The sequence below is a fragment of the Styela clava genome, chromosome 1 (genome assembly GCF_964204865.1).
Source record: "Styela clava chromosome 1, kaStyClav1.hap1.2, whole genome shotgun sequence".
NCBI lineage: Eukaryota > Metazoa > Chordata > Ascidiacea > Stolidobranchia > Styelidae > Styela > Styela clava.
Genome location: NC_135250.1, coordinates 12,695,936 through 12,713,904, shown reverse-complemented (window position 1 = coordinate 12,713,904; position 17,969 = coordinate 12,695,936). Strand labels below are relative to the sequence as shown.

Sequence of the window (17,969 nt, the reverse complement as noted above, 5' to 3'; positions counted from 1 at the left end):
AGATTTAATATTGAGTTCAAATCTTTTAATAACCGACTAAAAATTAATTTCCTTTAAATTGCGTGACGAAAAGGATGTCATGGCCAAAAGCACATTCAAGTTTTCCCCGTACCAGCTTGAATGTGTTGTGATTGTATACGAAAGGTCGTTTTTATTGTCTGCATTTTTACATTGTTTGCGCAAAAAAAGTTAGACGTTCTTGGTAGTTTTCACGGACCGATGACCCGAAGGTATTTTCTGTTTTTGCGAACGTGACCAGCGCTTCAGTCTTGTTATTATTGCTATTTTTAATCGCTCATATCGAATCTGCATCTCTGCTGTTAGCGCTCGGAATAGTACGTGATATCACGATCTTGTGATTGCATAACGTATGTTTTATTAGCCCGACAGGTTATTGTAAGCGGAATTTCAAAGGTAGTTTGATTTGTGGTTGGTTTTCGCGGAGGTAATAAGCAGGTAGTTTTAATCATGTTGTGGATAGGTAAAGTGCAGTGACAGAAAACTATTGTTCAGTCAACGTATTGTTTGTTTGCTGATATTCGATTTAAAAATAGTATGCATTATATTGATAGCATAATGTAGATGGACTCCTTCGAGCGTGTCTACTGATATTTGATTTAAAAATTATATACAGTATATGCATTTCATTGGTAGCAAATGTAGATAAACTCCTTTGCGCGAGCCTACTGATATTTAATTTAAAATAATATGCATTTCATTGGTAGCATAATTATGTAGATGAACTCCTTCACGCGTGCCGTACAATTCGAACCGGTAGCTAGAACTTGAAATTGGTGACTTCGCCAAGCAATGTTTGTTTTAATTGACCACTATTCCATTTTTCCAACTCACTCGCGTTAATTGAAAAACGCTGTTGAATTTAGAGGAAAGCCGTCTGTGCCAAGCGAAATATTTCGCAACATGGTTGAATCAGTTTCAATATCTTGAATGCATTTACCGAAAATCAGACATCGAACACGCTCTAAACTTTAATTAAGAATTTCTTTAGTAATAAACCCAACATAGAGGAGTGCCAAGCGAACTCTTGTATTAATACTCATTCCACCCCAACCACTTAATTGAAACGTAAATGCACTTTTCTCATTGTTTAATTCTGTTATTATTGTGAACAATATATCAGAATGCAAATAAAAGATCCTTGTAACATATATTTGGGTGAGCGAACACGTACTATTTCTTTTAACAATATCTTTCCATCTATGTTTTGTTTGCTCTCCCGATCCTATAATCAGTTTTATTTATTTGTTTTTATCAATTATTTTATCGTCTATTATGCTGATTATGGAGTCGGGATGAACTTATACTTATTTAAAATATACATCGTCCATTGGTCCTGGTTTGACAACTCACAATTATATGATCATTTTTAACGGTTGTTATAAATACGAGCTCATTCCATGCTGATCCGCAAATGGGAATTCACCCTGCCAATATTTGACAATAAATTAAGTCATCGACTGTCAGACATAATTAATTTTCAGGTCACGTGAGCATTAATCATTGGTGGAATGCCATAATCAATATTCAGATTAACTGCGCAAAAATTTTCGTAGTATTTTTTTTACATTTACGCAAAAGTATTGGTTGGGACCATCATCACGAATTTTAAACAGCACACGTTTATGCATCAACTATAACATGAAAATATAATTGGAATATTTAGAAGGCCATTTTAAATGGAATATATTGGTGCGATTTAATTGTTGTTTTCGATTTAGCGATTGTTCAAATTTGATTTGTAATTATATCCCACTTCAATAATATCGATAATCTAATTTTAATCATGTGAGTGATTTTACGTGTTATTTTAACTCATACTAAATCGAAGTTTGTTTATATATATAATATATATTTAGAATTTAAAGTAATAAAAATCAGCAATTGCGACAGTGTGGTGGGGGTTGTAGAAATTGATGTTCTGGTGGCTTAGAACAAACGTGTTTTAGCAATTATACCAGTGCGCAATAGTTATTAACTTTTTTCATTCAATTTGCTATGACTGAAAATAAAAATGGTTCGATATTACAAAATCCGTTAGCTCGTTATGCCATAAATATGTCTGTATTGTCGCAAAAACTAAACATTGACGACACTAGTAAATTAAAACAAAACATGGAATTCATAAATCAAATAATCGCGGTGAATAACTTTTCAGTCGTCTCTTGATTTGAAGCACGGTATATCCTAATGCTATTTACTAGAATAATACAATAGTAAATAATCGCTGGCGTTTATTGGAATATATATAACTGTTTTTCCTTTTTTTCAAAATTAGACGTATATTCATAATATCGAAGCATTTTCACATCCAAGCGGGATACTTTGTATGGTATTCTATTATCATAGTCCTTAATGTGTCTCGGATGAACTTGATACAAAATTACAATACTTTGGCTAAGTAGTGTCCTGGTAATTAATGTAAAATCGCCAATTATGGATTTGTATTATATTAAAAACTTATTTTTCTCAGAAGAATAATATAATTTTAAAATATGCAAAGTCCTGCAAATAGAAGCAGAATTCTCAGACGACCTATTATACAAGATCGTAAAAACTGTTGCGTAACAACCGGAATACTCCTTTTAGCTCTTGGCGTATTGATGATAATATGGGGAATAACGTCGACAGGTGGCGATATTAAGGTTCCAAAGAACCCACTACTTCTTTCTGGAATCAGCCTTTTCACCCTAGGTTTCGTTTCAATTTTGATAATATCTATGCTCCAACAATTTACACAACCTAATTTGTCTGGTCGAGGGAACGGAATGAGCCAATCCGTTTACGCTGACGACCCTCCGCGATACAGTGAATGCTACGTTATCGATGTTGGAACTGAGTGTCCTGATTACGTCCGAAACGCGGGCGAGGTCGCACAAAACACTTCGGACGAATTGCCTTCATATCAGGATATATTTGGAACTAAAAAGGCTGAGGATACACAACTAAAGTAAACAGAATCATCAGATTTTACTTTGGGAAGATACGACGAACCTTGCCTGGTAACAGATATATGGTTTCATTACAAGAGTGATGGTGATATGCATGCCCGAGTTGAAACTCCCAGGTTGCGAGCACAGAAGGACTTTATTCGATGTCAATCTGAAAAAAGTTTGAGTCAATAGAACATATTGTTATATTGCTTATGAATCGGAGATGAATATATATTTATATAGTATATTTCAGAAAGAAAAATTCCTATTTTGGCAAATTTTTTATATTTTTGAATGTTCACTTTCTAAGATTTGATACCCTCTGTACTGATATTTCAAGAAAAAGCAGATAAAATGAATTCAGAACCTTACTATAAAAACAAACGTCTCAGAACGACGAGTTTTCAATTATATAAACATTCAAAAGGTAATATTTTATGCAATCAAATAATAGGCATGAAAAATCACAAGCGGTACTTATGAAAATTAGATTAAGCTCTGAAATTAATCAAATAGAGTTATGAAGTATTTGGCAATAAAGCTGGCACATTTTAGAAACAATCTCCTGTTTTAGTCACATTGGGCCTTCATGCTTCGAAATTGGTAACTGAACAAAAAAGGTAAAATACTTCATGTATCTAATATATAAACGTTTTTGCTGTAAAGTTTCATTAACAAGGTTTGGCACCTACAATATTGGGTGCTCCCGAAGTATGCGAACCAAGATGGCGGACATCGGAACGTAACATGGGTAACAGGTTAGGGTTAGGCCATAATTTTTTTTTCAATTTTCCTTATTTTAGTCCTATTATCAGTTCGAAGACTAGCCAAGAGCCTCCCGTAGTATTTATACTTAAAATTATGGCCTAACCCTAACCTAGTACACATATTACATTCCGATGTCCGCCATCTTGGTTCGCATACTTCGGGAGCCCCCAATATTGCCTATTGAAAATACACCTCAATTAATGTTTGATTCTTTTCCTTGATGCAACTTATCGCACTTAAGATAAACACAGATATACTGTAACTGTTTTTACTTGTTGTTTATTGCTTTATACGTTCGCGTTTATTATTAATAACATGTATGCAATTATGTGTGGTTTATGAATGGCCCTCTGTAATGCATTGACTTGCTTGTATACCTGTTTATTTCTCTCTGAGATAAAGTTCAGAGGTCATTTATTGATATCAGCATTTTGAATCCAACAACGCAAGCTATTCTTCCAATCACCAGTGAGTAATCTGGTTTTCCATATTGATACTCTAAACGTCTGTAGCTCCAATGCAAAGGAGTCGATCGTGCTCTTGTACCTCTTCATAAGACGGTGGTAAGTCGTTGTCATTGGCGATTATAACCGAATCAATCCTTGAACTAATAGATGGAGACGATGCAGTGTTTACTGAAGCGTTAATAGAGATTTCTGTTACGTAATAATCGGAATTTCGGTCGAATGTGTCAATAGGTACCGTAACATTATCGGTGTCTGATGTCTTATATGCTGTAGTTTTCTTTTGCGATCGTCCGCAGAGTTGAGTCCAAGTGTACCTTATTGAATGATGGCACAGTACAAGGCAGGGCAATATAAGCAAAAACCCGATAGCATGGTTCACGAAAATAGTTATAAAAACCAGTATCAGGAAAAGAAGAATTGGCAATAGAATCCAGGCGATAGACTGAACTTTTTCATGTTTGGTGTTCATTATCAATAAAACATAGTACAATACAACATCTGAAACAAGATTTAAACAGTTTGAAATGTAAATAATACCTCACAAAATAAAAAGCGACAATAAACTTATATGTATAATGACAATACAATCCCCACTTCTATTTTTATTCAAACTAAATTCTCTCATTCTGTATACTCTTGCAAAAACTCGAAACAAGCTGAAAAACGCGAGAGTAATGGCATTATCTTAGAGTCAAGAACGTGGACTGACAAATTCAGACTTTTGGTAAAAATGAAACTCATTTCCCCCTTTGTTCTAACATAACTACATATGCTTTTTAGTTTATTACTGCTCAATGTCATTCCACAATATTACACCGTCGGGCTAAATACTTTGTAATAAACAGCGTGTTATATTTTTCTGCGCCTTTGTGTAGCATCGTCCTTTGTTCGCCCTTTTTTCTTATCTATGGCGCAACTTCGTCGTTCAACTAAGCGACCCCCCGTTGCGCTACATCCTTTTGAGCTTGAATCTATCTAAGTGGAATTAGGCTTTAAAAATCCCCGTTAGGTACAGTTAATCGTCGTCAAGGTGCCAGACGCCTGGGTGCGGGTGTCGCCGCTGCATTGATCGTTGAAAAATAGCGTTCCAGTCAGTAAATTTCGATATTTGCTAGAAAGAATAATATGTACATATCAAATTCTTCCCTTCCACACAAGCAAACGTATAAACACCACTATTTTATATCGCGCACAAAAGCACAAACTAAGTGATTGCATTTGAGTTGAACTGGGTATGAATCAATATGAATTACACGGGTTATTACAGAAAATAGACAAGCGAGTTTATTCACTTTTTAAGCCGGCTTTATATATCTATCATGAACATGCCCCTATTTTCTAAATGAGACTTTTTTAGGGAAAATTCGACTCGTTTGTAATTCCCTTATATTCCGTTTTGTTAGTTTATCAAATAAACATTTCCTGATCTCTGGTACAGTTGTGCTTTGCTTACTGATTCGCGTTTACATTTATTCCCATATTTTTTGTTCTGTTGAGTTCACTCTATCTAATCGTATCACTAATAATGTTCCAGCAATTTAATTAACCTGCAGCTGTCTCACGATAAGTAAAAACTGCGCGGAGGACATCTGATACAATGAACTAACTATACGTTATGACTGCAAAATGCTAATTTGCCTGTACAGTATTAATTAATTTCTTTTCTGATAACTCGTAAATCAGTTAGTTGATAAAAACAATAGCTTCTGTAAGCAAAGCACCTTATCTAAATTTTCAGAATTTAATAAAAGTTGTTTTCGTTGTGATCAAATTTTTGACCTAAAGACAACAAACATAATCTGCAATAATCGCGAGGCCGTCGCTGTGCCCGCCGGTTCTAGTAAGATTTGCACTTCCAATTAGTCTCTGTTTAAATAAACTCATTCTAAACAATCTTGTCCTTTTATCCTTCCATAATTCGGTGAATCGGATAAAGGGAACTAGGACGTTTCATGCTTTTGTGTTCCCATAATAAATAACATCTTTTGTTCGCAATTACGTCGCGTCAAATTATAGTCTGTTGTTGCGATTTGATCACGTGATGGAGTAGAAGATGACATTAAAGTACTCTAATTAGAAGTGCAAGCATATTTGTCCTGAGGGATAAACGATTAGTAAACATGGTACACAATAACAGGGTTTACAAGAAACTGACAGCGCGAGTGAAAACGAGTTTAGTAACATAATATATATATGTTTATAAACTTCAGCAAAAATATATATCATAATTATAACATTGCCATTATCAGTTGTACATCATAATGTACCTTGTTTTGATTCGACCCCCTTGTGACCGAGAAAGTGTCTGGTCGGAGGTATTTTATTCCTGCAAAAATGATTAAATGCGATACTTCTCGTTCAATTGAATTAAGAGCTAGGCGTGCGGTGACTTGGGCAAAGAACACATATTACAAGGAAAACGACTGTCCCTTTTAGAAGCCAAAATCGCAACAGTGGTACAACTTCAAAATCTCGATTTTGAGTGAATAGAAATATTAATCCATTCATGCTTCGCATGTTCCTATTGATTTAGTATACAATTAAATACATGTATGTCTTAGTACAGTACCCAAAATTTTATTTATAGGACTAAATCAAGGTAATTATTACGCAGTACTACTTGGCGTTAAGGAATCCAAGTGTTAGTGTATTATTTACGGTGACCGTACATTTGAACCCATGTACATTTGAACCCATGCGTATATCCACGGGTTCAATCTATATGCGGGTGCTAAAACCCATGGGTTAGGGTTAGTATGGGTTTAACTATCCGTGAAACAAAAAAAATTCCATAGGTGCAATAGCATACAGGTGCAATTGTCATGGGTTCAAATGTACGTGGGTTCAAATGTAATGGAACCATTATTTACACAAACTGTGTTATTCGATGTACACATCGTGTTACGCTAAATACCCTTACACCTCGTTTGTGCGGAATTAATTGCTTCACAATATATATGTACCAGAAAATATTGATTTGTTTGACGCGAGCGCTATTTGAATACCCAAAAGATTTAAAGTTTCCTTTCACTGATTTCATGAGTCATTTAACGTAACGCCATAGTAGAATGGAAAGGTGTTTCGTTCTCGTCTACTCCGAGCATATGCATATATGAGCACAAAACAATTTGCAAGAACTGTTTCATCTCAGCCATAAAGTCATCACATTAACAAATATACAATCGAATATATTTGGAAATTTGATGATCCCATTAAGAAATCATCGTGATCAGGGATGGGCCATAGGGACAGCCGTCCCGTGCAGCACGTTGTAGATAAATGAGTTTAAACTTATATATGCGTTTGTTGCTTAGTTTGATGATTTATCTAATAATACACACATTTCACATTTACCTGACCTTTAATTTATTCATTCTCATGTACAACAACATCTATATATACTTTGTTTATCCCTCGAAGTATTTTTGAATTTACGTATAATAGGCTGCATTTTCTGATGCCCTGGGCATCAGAAAAGGCACGTCAATTGAACGGATCTGATGTTATTTATCGATTTATGATGTTTTGGATTAAGGATTAAACTCCATATTTTCCGTTTTTCATTGCTCACTTTCTTCCTAGTTTCAATAAACCTTGTCGCTTAAAGCTATAGCAATTTGGTCGATAACTTGTAACTGATAACTTTAGCGGATCGCGTTAGGTTGCTTAGTTACCTTAGTGAACCAGAGCTGTGATTCGCATGTGTGAGTGACTTTACGTTACGTTTGGAAAATAATCTCGTACCAAAAATTAGAAAACCGACAAACTGGAGACTTTGAATACACTTGATAGAATTATGTCATGGCCATTTTTTGACCGAGCCATTGTTATAGCCTTCCACATATAAATTGAAATTGTTGTAACGATATGCGCGATAAAATGAAACATAATTATTTTTATAATACAATATATTCTTGTAAAATCCAGATGCTTGGTCATCATTATCATCAATACGAATATTTGCTTAACCGTATAAACTCTATCCGGATCGACGTAATAAGGTTGGTAAATATTACCTCGATCGATTGAAAAAATGCCCCGTATTAAAACGCCAGCTATCAATTCAAATAGTCTAATTAAAAATCAGAAGCATCTAAAATATTGGTAATACCAAAATATAATAATAAGTTGTGCTACTTGCATGTATTTTAAAAATTTTGTGCTTTTTCAATATGTCATACACATGCACAAAGATCTCTGCCCAGCTGCCTATTGACTTCACGCATTCAGATCACATGAAAAATATTCATAACTAAAAACATTTTTACATTTTTACAAGTATAAAACAGGCAGGTTGTGGCCCTGTGAACCCCGGCCAACGAAGATACACAAGTTTTCCGTCTCCGAAATATTACCCACTTTAGCGAATTGAATTCATTTCGAAAAGCCTTTTGATACGGAACGTTAACGTTTTAGAAATGACACAGCTTTTTAAAAGTGCCTGGTATTTTGAAAAGTGAAGTAAGCATTGATGGAATTGAAAATTATTTGAAAACAGGTCCACTTCTTCTGTATCTCCCAAGCAACAGGTTTAGTCGTTTCAGAAATCCCAGTCAAACTTACAGCTCTATAAAATAAGCTGTATATAACGTAACATAAGCTACATTAACATGAGAAGACTTACATAAATCTAATATATAACTTTCGAACCGCCAAATATAACACTAGTTATCAGCTGCGGTATCCACTTGCTGCGATCGTCTAACGTCTAAAACAAAATAAAATGCGAGAACTGTTTTGCTGATTATCTCGACATTCCAAAAATGGTTTCGCACTGTGTGAAACCCCCTGAATCCCAACACCGGACGTAAAACATTTTGTCTGATTACAACTTATCATGCGCTCGAGAGGCATCGTCCATTTAGATCGCAAATTTGCATGGCCATAATAGGGGAATAAAGGATGAACATGAACAAGGTAATCTCTTTCTAGCTAAAGTTAGAAAAAGGGACGAGGACACGTGAACCCAATTGCCATATGAATCGCGCCATATGAAAAAAAGATTGAATTTTTTGAGCAGCTACAGAACAATTAAATGCAGTGCTATGTTTGAAACTTGTTCCAATTTAAATTACTGCGTGGTTTACAAATGTCAGATGGATCTATTCTATTCGATTTAACTTCGTAAAAGACGGGGTTGATATCCTCATCGAATAGCTGGCAACGACGACCATATTTTATGCGACTAGGGACCAGAGCTTATCGAAGTTTCATGGTTATCTGACGGATGATTTTTATAGAATGCCGGTGTTGAACTACTAAAAATCACCTCATGACAAGCGTACCCAGGCAAGAAATTTAAATAGTTTGGCGACTGCGTATGCCTAATCTCGGAAACCACCGCAGAGTCCATGAGTTCTAATGAAGCATCGTACATAAACAACAAAAGTTTGCCATCTTCTGAAGTTTCCTATTCAAGATGAGGCCAATTTTTTTATATTATATCATATACCTTGTCATTGGTTTCTCGTCGTTGTCGTAGACTTGTTGTCTGAGGAAATCTGGGTTGGACCAAACGTTGAAGGTTATAAGTGTGAAGCAAGACATTTCCATCACTCGATATAGATTCGCTTTTCTGTGACTTCAAATAATCTGCCATTTTACCTGACCTGCAACCAACAAGTATCTTTCCCCTAGCACAAATATTTACAATCTCGTTAAACCAGTAGCTACCAACCGTTTTTACATCGCGGCACACTATTGAGCTCTTTAAATATTCACGGCACACCTATCACAAAACATGAAAATTTTCTACTCATAAAGTCATTTTGCTATAAAATAATAAAAAACAAAGGCCAGATAAGGGGGATTTTATTCATGTAAATACAACATATCCTGTATTTAGTAACAGGTATAGAATTATATTGGTGAATGTCAGAGGGACTGTTGTGTCTGGTGCTTCTTTACTACTGCTGCCATTTGTGGACGAATGTGAGAGAGACATACTCTTAACTCTTCTTGCGTGTTTTTGAGTCTCTCGACTTTTTCATTCCTAATATTGTTTAGGTAAGAAAATCCTAGCTCACATAGGTAGGAAGTTGAGAATTTTAGTAAGACTTTGCTGGCGCTGACCAATCACACAGAGCTTGATTCTACGAATCACCTGAGAAGACAGGGTTCGGTCAGGGGTGGACACCTGGGGGCGGTCAGCACCTTCGGAGCACCTCATATTATTGGAAAAGATGTGCGGCCGCACGGGTAATACGTGGTCTTCAAATGCACCGCCGATCACGCGCTTCGGTTTTGCTCGGCCTTCTTCATTCCACGTCACCCCTTCTTATTATCACAGGTATTCTCACTTTTGCACAACCTCATTCATTTTTGTTACAATTTAATATGCTGCTCCCATTGCCAAAATCATTCAATAATGTTTTTGTCAGCGCTTGCGAGAGAAATGAATGAGACAAACAAACTGTATTTCATTACAACAATTTTTTACCGCTGGGCGTATCTTTTCACGTTATGAATTTCGTACAGGACCCGAGCATACTTTGATGGCAAAGATCATAGCATTTACTATGTGGCAAAAAACTATCCGAAAAAGATAACTGTTCTTGTGTTCGAGATACGAAATATCAATCATATCCACCACGCTTTCGTGAAGTAGTACAATTTACTACATTTAATGGAGGTTTTATTGAGTTATATCAGTGTTTGGACTACCACGCGTTTCGCCAGATTATTGGCGTGATTACAGATCGCAAGGGTTGGGCAAAATAGAATATTTTTATCGAATCGAATACTTCGAATATTTTTAACGAATTGTCGAATATCGGGTATTTTTAATATATATACAACAGGCATCCAGAACGATAGACATTCTAATGCTGTTGAGCTATTTCCGCGTTCTCTTTTTTTTCACAAAAACCCATTCTTACGCAACGGCGAACGTCGAAGTTTGGCTTTGTATTCCTGGGACAACTATGCGTTCATATCGTCGACATATGTTAAAGACAGCTATTACGGATTGATTTCGCGAATTTATTCCGATTTTTAACTTTTGCGCCTGTTTAGATGTTTCTCGTCGGATGCGGATATTTAAGAAGACGATAGTTGACCTTCTTATGAGTTTACTCTTCTATTGTGCCTGTTTTATTCTCGTATTAAATATTGAATAAAAACCCTGCAAATTCATTGCGTGAATCCTGAATGTTATTTTGAGTTTAAATGATGATGTAATAAATCTGCAATAATGGTAATTATATTAGTTAAATAATAATTCCTTGGTGAAATTTGGGAACTAACAATCTTAGCGTTCCATGTTCGCGCATTGTCATTGCTTTAAAAATAACCCAATAAACATTAAACTTGGGCTAAGCATGTCGTATGATTCATAACGGTCCAATCTGACCAGTGGATCAACACTAGTGTAAGTAGAATAATTGTAGCTTAAAAGCACATGGTTAGCATCAGATTATTTATCCAGTTTGTTTTAAGAAATGCAGACGGGTGTAGTGGCAAAATAAGATAAAAGTAATAGTATGAAAATATGGGATACTTTAGATAAAGTTTTATTACGAAAGAAGAAGTAATAACAAAAACAAATATTATTTGTCCACAAAGAATTGAATCCCATTTTAAGATCAAGGACAGATCCATTTCACCCATTTTTTAAATACACAAATACTCTTTATCTAGGTCTAGGAAATACTCGACGTGTCTACGACAAACGGTACATGTCAGTACCAAACCTATACCCCTCAGATGCAAGCAAGAACAATTCAATATATAAATATCACAATTTCGTCAAATAATAATATTAAAACAAAGATACTGCGCCACCCCATGTCGCACTCCGTCCAACGCCTATTTCTTTTGCATTATAAGTCAACATTCCGAAAGTCGATCCATATCTGAATTTCAAGCCTGTATAAATAAAATATATATCGTTAAATACCTAGAATACTCCAGCTGGTAATTACGTATGTCGCAGCGCTACAGACATCGCAACTGCTAGATTTTTGGGACACATTTATGAACATTGTGTTGATACAGGACACAAACATTGACTTTGCTAACTTTCTATTGTTACATCTTCTTGTAGGGTTAGAATTGAACATTGGATTCGAATTGGTATGTTACATTATTATTCACTGTATTGAATGGGGTTACATGCCACTAAAATCACGTTTATGCTTCACCTGTACGTTTCCCCACAGTGTTAAATTGTATAAATCGGAAGTATCATATTTTAAGAGTAAAATTTGATTGTTTCGTGTCATTAAAAAACTACGTAGATCGTAGATTGATACTTCCCAATTCTTATTTGTTACTTCACAACAGAATATTATAATTTTTAAAATGATATTTTTTTTATATATCATCTTCTTAAAAGGTAATATGTTATCATACCTGGAACATATCCCATATACTTGGGTAAAAGTCCGGAATGTACATGATATAAATTAGTTTTTTCTTGAAGCGCGTCTTTTCGATATAAATCATATTCAGGGATCGTTCTCATACCAGGAACTGGAGTGCTTACCCAAGGTACGTTTTCCGGTCTTATTCGTTGCCGATTCTCCTGAAATAATACGTAATATTTTTACTGAAGTCAATCTGAAAAACGAAAAAGATGAATAATTTCGAAACCGTTGGCCTGACAAAGGTGAATATGCCATTGTTGATAGCAATGTTCAAAGTAACACCACCCGAAACCCCTTCCCCCCTCCTGCAATTTTTAAGATGTGACAGCACATTTTAATTGCTTATTCAAATTTTAACTGTATTTGAATATCCAGAAAGTGGTGTAAGTATCATCAGTTTTTATCACAGATGGTCAGTCAAATACATAAACACATATTTATAAGTTACAAATCGCCAACAGAAAAATATCTGATACCCTCCTTATAATGAATATTTGGGGACCTAACTGGTCTGGGAGATCAGAGTGCAATATATTCATTCGCTGAATTTCACTGAAAATTCAATCGAAAGTATAATTATAAAAAATAGCTATGACGACAAACAGCAGTTTGTACCAGCCTGAACCGCAACGTGATTTATTATATAAGAGATTAATAACGTCAATATTAAGGCAAATCCAGTCATTACTTATCGATCTTAAGATCGGTAAGTATGTTGATAGGTTTTGTCTGTATGTCTGTTAGATGAACGCGATATCTCAAGAAGGCGAGGTTGAATCTGCTCCAAATTCTGCATGTGTATTCATCATATCTCAGACCAGAAGCCTATTGATTTTGGATGTATCATGTCGTATAATTATCGAGTTATTAATTAATTAGTGATGGGACACGCGGTGTCACTATAGAGTCATGAATCAAAACCGCAGTTTCGATCGATAAGTCTTCGGTCCCCGACCAATTTTCTCGTTATTTTATTAATTGCTTTCACTTATTACTGAACTCATTAATCGTTCTCCGCAAGAATGCAGTGCATCTAAATTTAATCTACACAATGTATGTCCATTTTATTTTTCCATGACCCAGTATTTATTTAAATAAACACAATCAAGTGACGTTTCGTTATATTTTTCCATATAAACTTACAGTTACAGGCGTCGATGTTTGATTTTGACTTGACAATGGTGGTAACTTAGATGATGTTGTTTTCCGTCGACCACCAGGAGCAGAGAAGGCTCTTCTGGCTTCTGAATCATTATTTCCGTAAGATTGTGCAACAAATTTTCGTGTATCCGCTTCGTAGTCTTGTCTGGTTTTATTTGCGGAAGCTGTAAATTCAAATAATATTTTTTCACTTGAACAACCGCTTGTACGCATTCGCCTATATGTAAATCCATAATTATTGAAACACCCATGCTGCTTTGCTGAGGGCAATTTGTTTCCACTGGTGATTTCATCTTATCTATTTGTACAACTGAAATATTTGTATTTTAGACATGTGTAAGCGCGTAGAATTACAACTGCGGTTAGTTGAAATTGTAGCCACCAATAATTAATTTAAGGGTTTGCACCTTGGCCGACGTGTATAATTGCATATATACAGTATGTATTGATTCAGATCAGACCCGACGCATATATGAAACGTGCATATTGTGATAACTTGGAAATGCAACTCAATGTGTCTATTTGTTTATACAGCTGCAGTCAAGCGATGATTGCTGTGGCGTTTTAAATTAGACACCAATCATTGCTGTGCTGTAGATGTAGTATGTTAATTCTTTCAACTTTATTCATTTAACTATTGAGCCGCTTACTGTTAGCATCAGCAATTCGATACGTATTTGTTTTCTTGTTTAATAACATTTGCTTGTGTTATATTACCCTAGATTCATTCTAAGAGTGCTTTAAATTTAAGTTGAATAAAGCCTTATATCAAGGTACTATATTTCTCATTCATTACATATATTGTGCTTTCAAGCTTAAATTTCGCAATGCACCGATTGATGGATGTTGATTTTGCGTTTCGGTTATTGGGCTGAAGGCTTTTTTAATACTTTTTTGTATTGAATAAAGGTGACTGTTTGCAAATATTTGAAATTTACAATATTATACATCACCGTTCTTTGTGATTTAATTTAGGCATATGAAAACAAATAGAACTGAATATTTTCACGGACGCATCTAAGATTCAAAATTATCACCAAATTCGCCGTGACTACAAAACAGACTGCTACAGGCTATCACAATATGTGTTGTGCAAAAGTTTAGCCTAGATCAGTTGCGGTGATTGCATGTGATCTTAAAAAATTCAAACCTCACTCATTTTCAACAACGCGATTTTACACTATTGTACCTTTTTCAATTAATTTCTGACTCCGATACCTTTAAAATACCATATTTTTTCAAAGTAGTTCACAGATGCATGCGTAATCTATGTGCAAACAAAATTTCCAAAGTATAGATAACTCTGGATGCAAATGTTCACTTATTCAAATTTTTCATCAAGTACATGCTGTATTTATAAGCACCAATATCTTGCGTGTCAATGTCTTTTACTATAAAGTTTGCATGTAGTAAGTAAGCTACTAGAGTACACAAGTAGTGTTTAATTTTTCTTACCGTATAATTCAGATGTTGAATAGTAAAATTGAGTCTTAGGTATGTAATGCCGCACTGGTTGTCTCTTTATAAGAGTCCCTTGACTTGACCACACAGGGCGCTCTATAGCTCTGTTGGATGACATCTCAGGAGAGTTCATCCCCGGAGGAATTGGCGACTTGCATACTTCCTCTGTTTTCGGTGTCATTACGATATTATCGAGTTCAATTGTGTGTTTTGTTTTATCAAATATTTAATATTTTAATCATAGTTTTAAATTAAAGAACCTTTAATCGTTTTATGACGTCACACTGTGATATAATATATAAACCAATATGTATAAATTATTACTCGATCCATTATTCATGAGCTGTATTTTTTGCTGTTTGGTACCAAACGTGCCTTGACTTTGACCAATTTCGCTTTGCGATACATCACTACGATAATATGCAAATCGAATAGAATTCTTATAAAACATTCTCTAGAGCAGGGCTTTTCAAACTGGGGACCCGACCCCATGTGGGTCGTAAAGGGTTCGATGGGAGACGTGGTTAAATTTTTTTCGATACTAATTTTTGTTAAAAACAAAATATCGATCAAATTTGAAAGATTTGGAGTCAGTAATGAGCCACCATCACCGAAACAGAGCCAAGATTCATTCTATTTGTGAGATAGGCAAGCACATCGCTCTGATTAAAGGTATTGTTAATATTATTATTATTTTTTAATTTTCTGTATTATTAAATTTTACGTCATTTTGATCTTAGTTCTTGAGGGTCGCGAAAAAATTTGGCTGTGCCTGATGAGTCGTGAACTCGTGATGAAGAACACTGCTCTAGGATATTCCATTTTTCAAAGTATAAACTAAACTTCTCACTAAAAAACATACACTGAATTTTTGACAATAGCTATTTTTGTCACTCATCATTATATAAAAAAAATAACAAGGTTTTTGAGATGTTGTTTTAGCATAAGGGAGTTTAGACTCCATTTTAGTTATAATTCCATGGGTAAATTTGGTGATTTCTCTCAAGTAAATCAAACAAAACCACTGTTATCTAACAGACGTACACCCATACATTCAACGAAAAGAACATTTTTTGTTAACAATACATGTAGCTCACTTTAGTCGCTAGCTAGAGATACCATAATGCCCGTTGCCTGTGCTTATTGTATAACACACTAGTTTGTTGCCATAGCAATTTTTAACTCAGTATAAAAGTTCAACTCAAACTGATACATCAAAGCCATTTAATGCATAAACTTTGTAGTCAACTTATTATATCCAACCATTTTACTTCTTCACGAATGTGTGTTGATTTCAACAACTGGTTGATATTACATTACCCTTCTATTGTGTGGTAACTATTGGCTCTCGATGTATCGACTACAGCCTATTGTCTCTTTTATTTCAACAACGACCTCTCGAAGCGTAATTTTTCTCCCGCGAAGAGTTTAATCTTTGTCTGATATTTACTCATGTTCAAGCCAGACATGGTATTATACTACGTTGAACGCGATTTTTAACTATGTTCCATTCGTGATCAAGTACAAAGATAAACAAATCTAGTCAAGTATTTAAATACGCTACTCTGTTTACGTATCTACAATGTCATATTTGATTTCATAAGTATCGAAGTTACCATTATTTTGTGTAAATATAATTAAAGGACTTTCCTTTACATTCAAGCAGACGGATGAGACTTATTTCCGACTCGGCAAACGAATTACTCAGTACATATTGAGTAAATAAACATGTTGTCCTTGTGCCATACGCGCACGATCTTCAACACTTAACCGATAAAAAAGGTGAAAAAACAAATTACAAATCGAAATAGGCTGAAGTCTGCAGAATATGATCTCGGTCAGATGAACGGCTAAAAAAAATACATTTGTGTAAGTGTATAACAAGACTTGAATAACATAGCATAGTCGTTGTTATTTCTGCTATAGCATCTTTGCATTATGTGTATATGGATTGGATAGCGCGAAGGCATAGATAGAGCAACGTTTTTAACGCCACTATAGGGGAGAAATTTTGCTCTAGGTTCGTATTTATTGTAGTAATACTAATATTCTTTAGTTCTTCACTATTACTATCTACCTATTTATGGACACACTTTAAACTACTCGAACTGTACAAGAGCGGGAGAGCGATTTGCACAACGCTGGTTAATGGTCCGATATCGAGAGAATAAAAGTACTTTTTATGCGTAGTTACAAAACATGCGTTCAACGGCAAAGTTTGGAAACCACTAACGAAATGTATGCCATGAACTTAAATTGTCATAACGCAGTGACACCGTTAACGACACCGGGAAAACATGAGAGAGAAGTTTGATTTCATTTTTAGTTTGTTCCCCGAACATCGGTACTCCCGTAGTGTGTACCAGGTTAGGGTTAGCTTAGGCCATAAGTTTATTTAAATTTTCCTTATTTTAGTTCTATTACGAGTTTGGGGACTGTTTGTGTTGATATATCCCCTGGCCATAGGCTTCCCCCTTTACACAACTTAATGTAAAGTAGGCGAACAAAATTAGTTACCTCCATATTGGTACACATACTTGTGGAGCGCCCGAACAGCATTGGGTAAAATAATATACGAAGGAAATTTATTTCCAAACTTTGGGATAATTTAACTCGTTTCCGAAAAATATTCATCTTGGGGGTTTATCAATACAGCGATACCAATACTCTAGCTAGGAAAAATATCCATATTCTACTACTGAAAGGTAAAAAACACTGATCGGAAGTGAGAGCAGTCTTAACATATTGATGCACATTACGAACCTTGTATCGTGCGGTTGCAAGGCACGTTCCAA

The 17,969-nt window shown here is 35.1% G+C and overlaps 1 protein-coding gene across 1 annotated transcript; it reads right to left on the bottom strand.

Annotated features, from left to right (window-relative positions):
* Positions 1 to 11,681: 11,681 nt before the first annotated feature.
* Positions 11,682 to 15,476, bottom strand: LOC120346486 (uncharacterized). The gene is made up of 4 exons (XM_039416245.2): positions 15,169 to 15,476; positions 13,696 to 13,877; positions 12,539 to 12,710; positions 11,682 to 12,052 (listed from the first exon to the last, which is right to left on the bottom strand). Exons 1-4 carry the CDS (start codon positions 15,353 to 15,355, stop codon positions 11,946 to 11,948), a joined length of 648 nt encoding a protein of 215 aa, XP_039272179.2. The 5' UTR covers positions 15,356 to 15,476; the 3' UTR covers positions 11,682 to 11,945.
* Between the last annotated feature and the right edge of the window lie 2,493 nt (positions 15,477 to 17,969).

What these genes read in the sequence shown, in the direction of transcription:
- LOC120346486 (XM_039416245.2), bottom strand. Translation starts at nt 15,355, where the DNA reads ATGACACCGAAAACAGAGGAAGTATGCAAGTCGCCAATTCCTCCGGGG. An exon ending in TTCAACATCTGAATTATACG is followed by an intron (nt 13,878 to 15,168) that starts GTAAGAAAAATT and finishes TTGAATTTACAG; the next exon opens with CTTCCGCAAATAAAACCAGA. An exon ending in AAACATCGACGCCTGTAACT is followed by an intron (nt 12,711 to 13,695) that starts GTAAGTTTATAT and finishes GTATTATTTCAG; the next exon opens with GAGAATCGGCAACGAATAAG.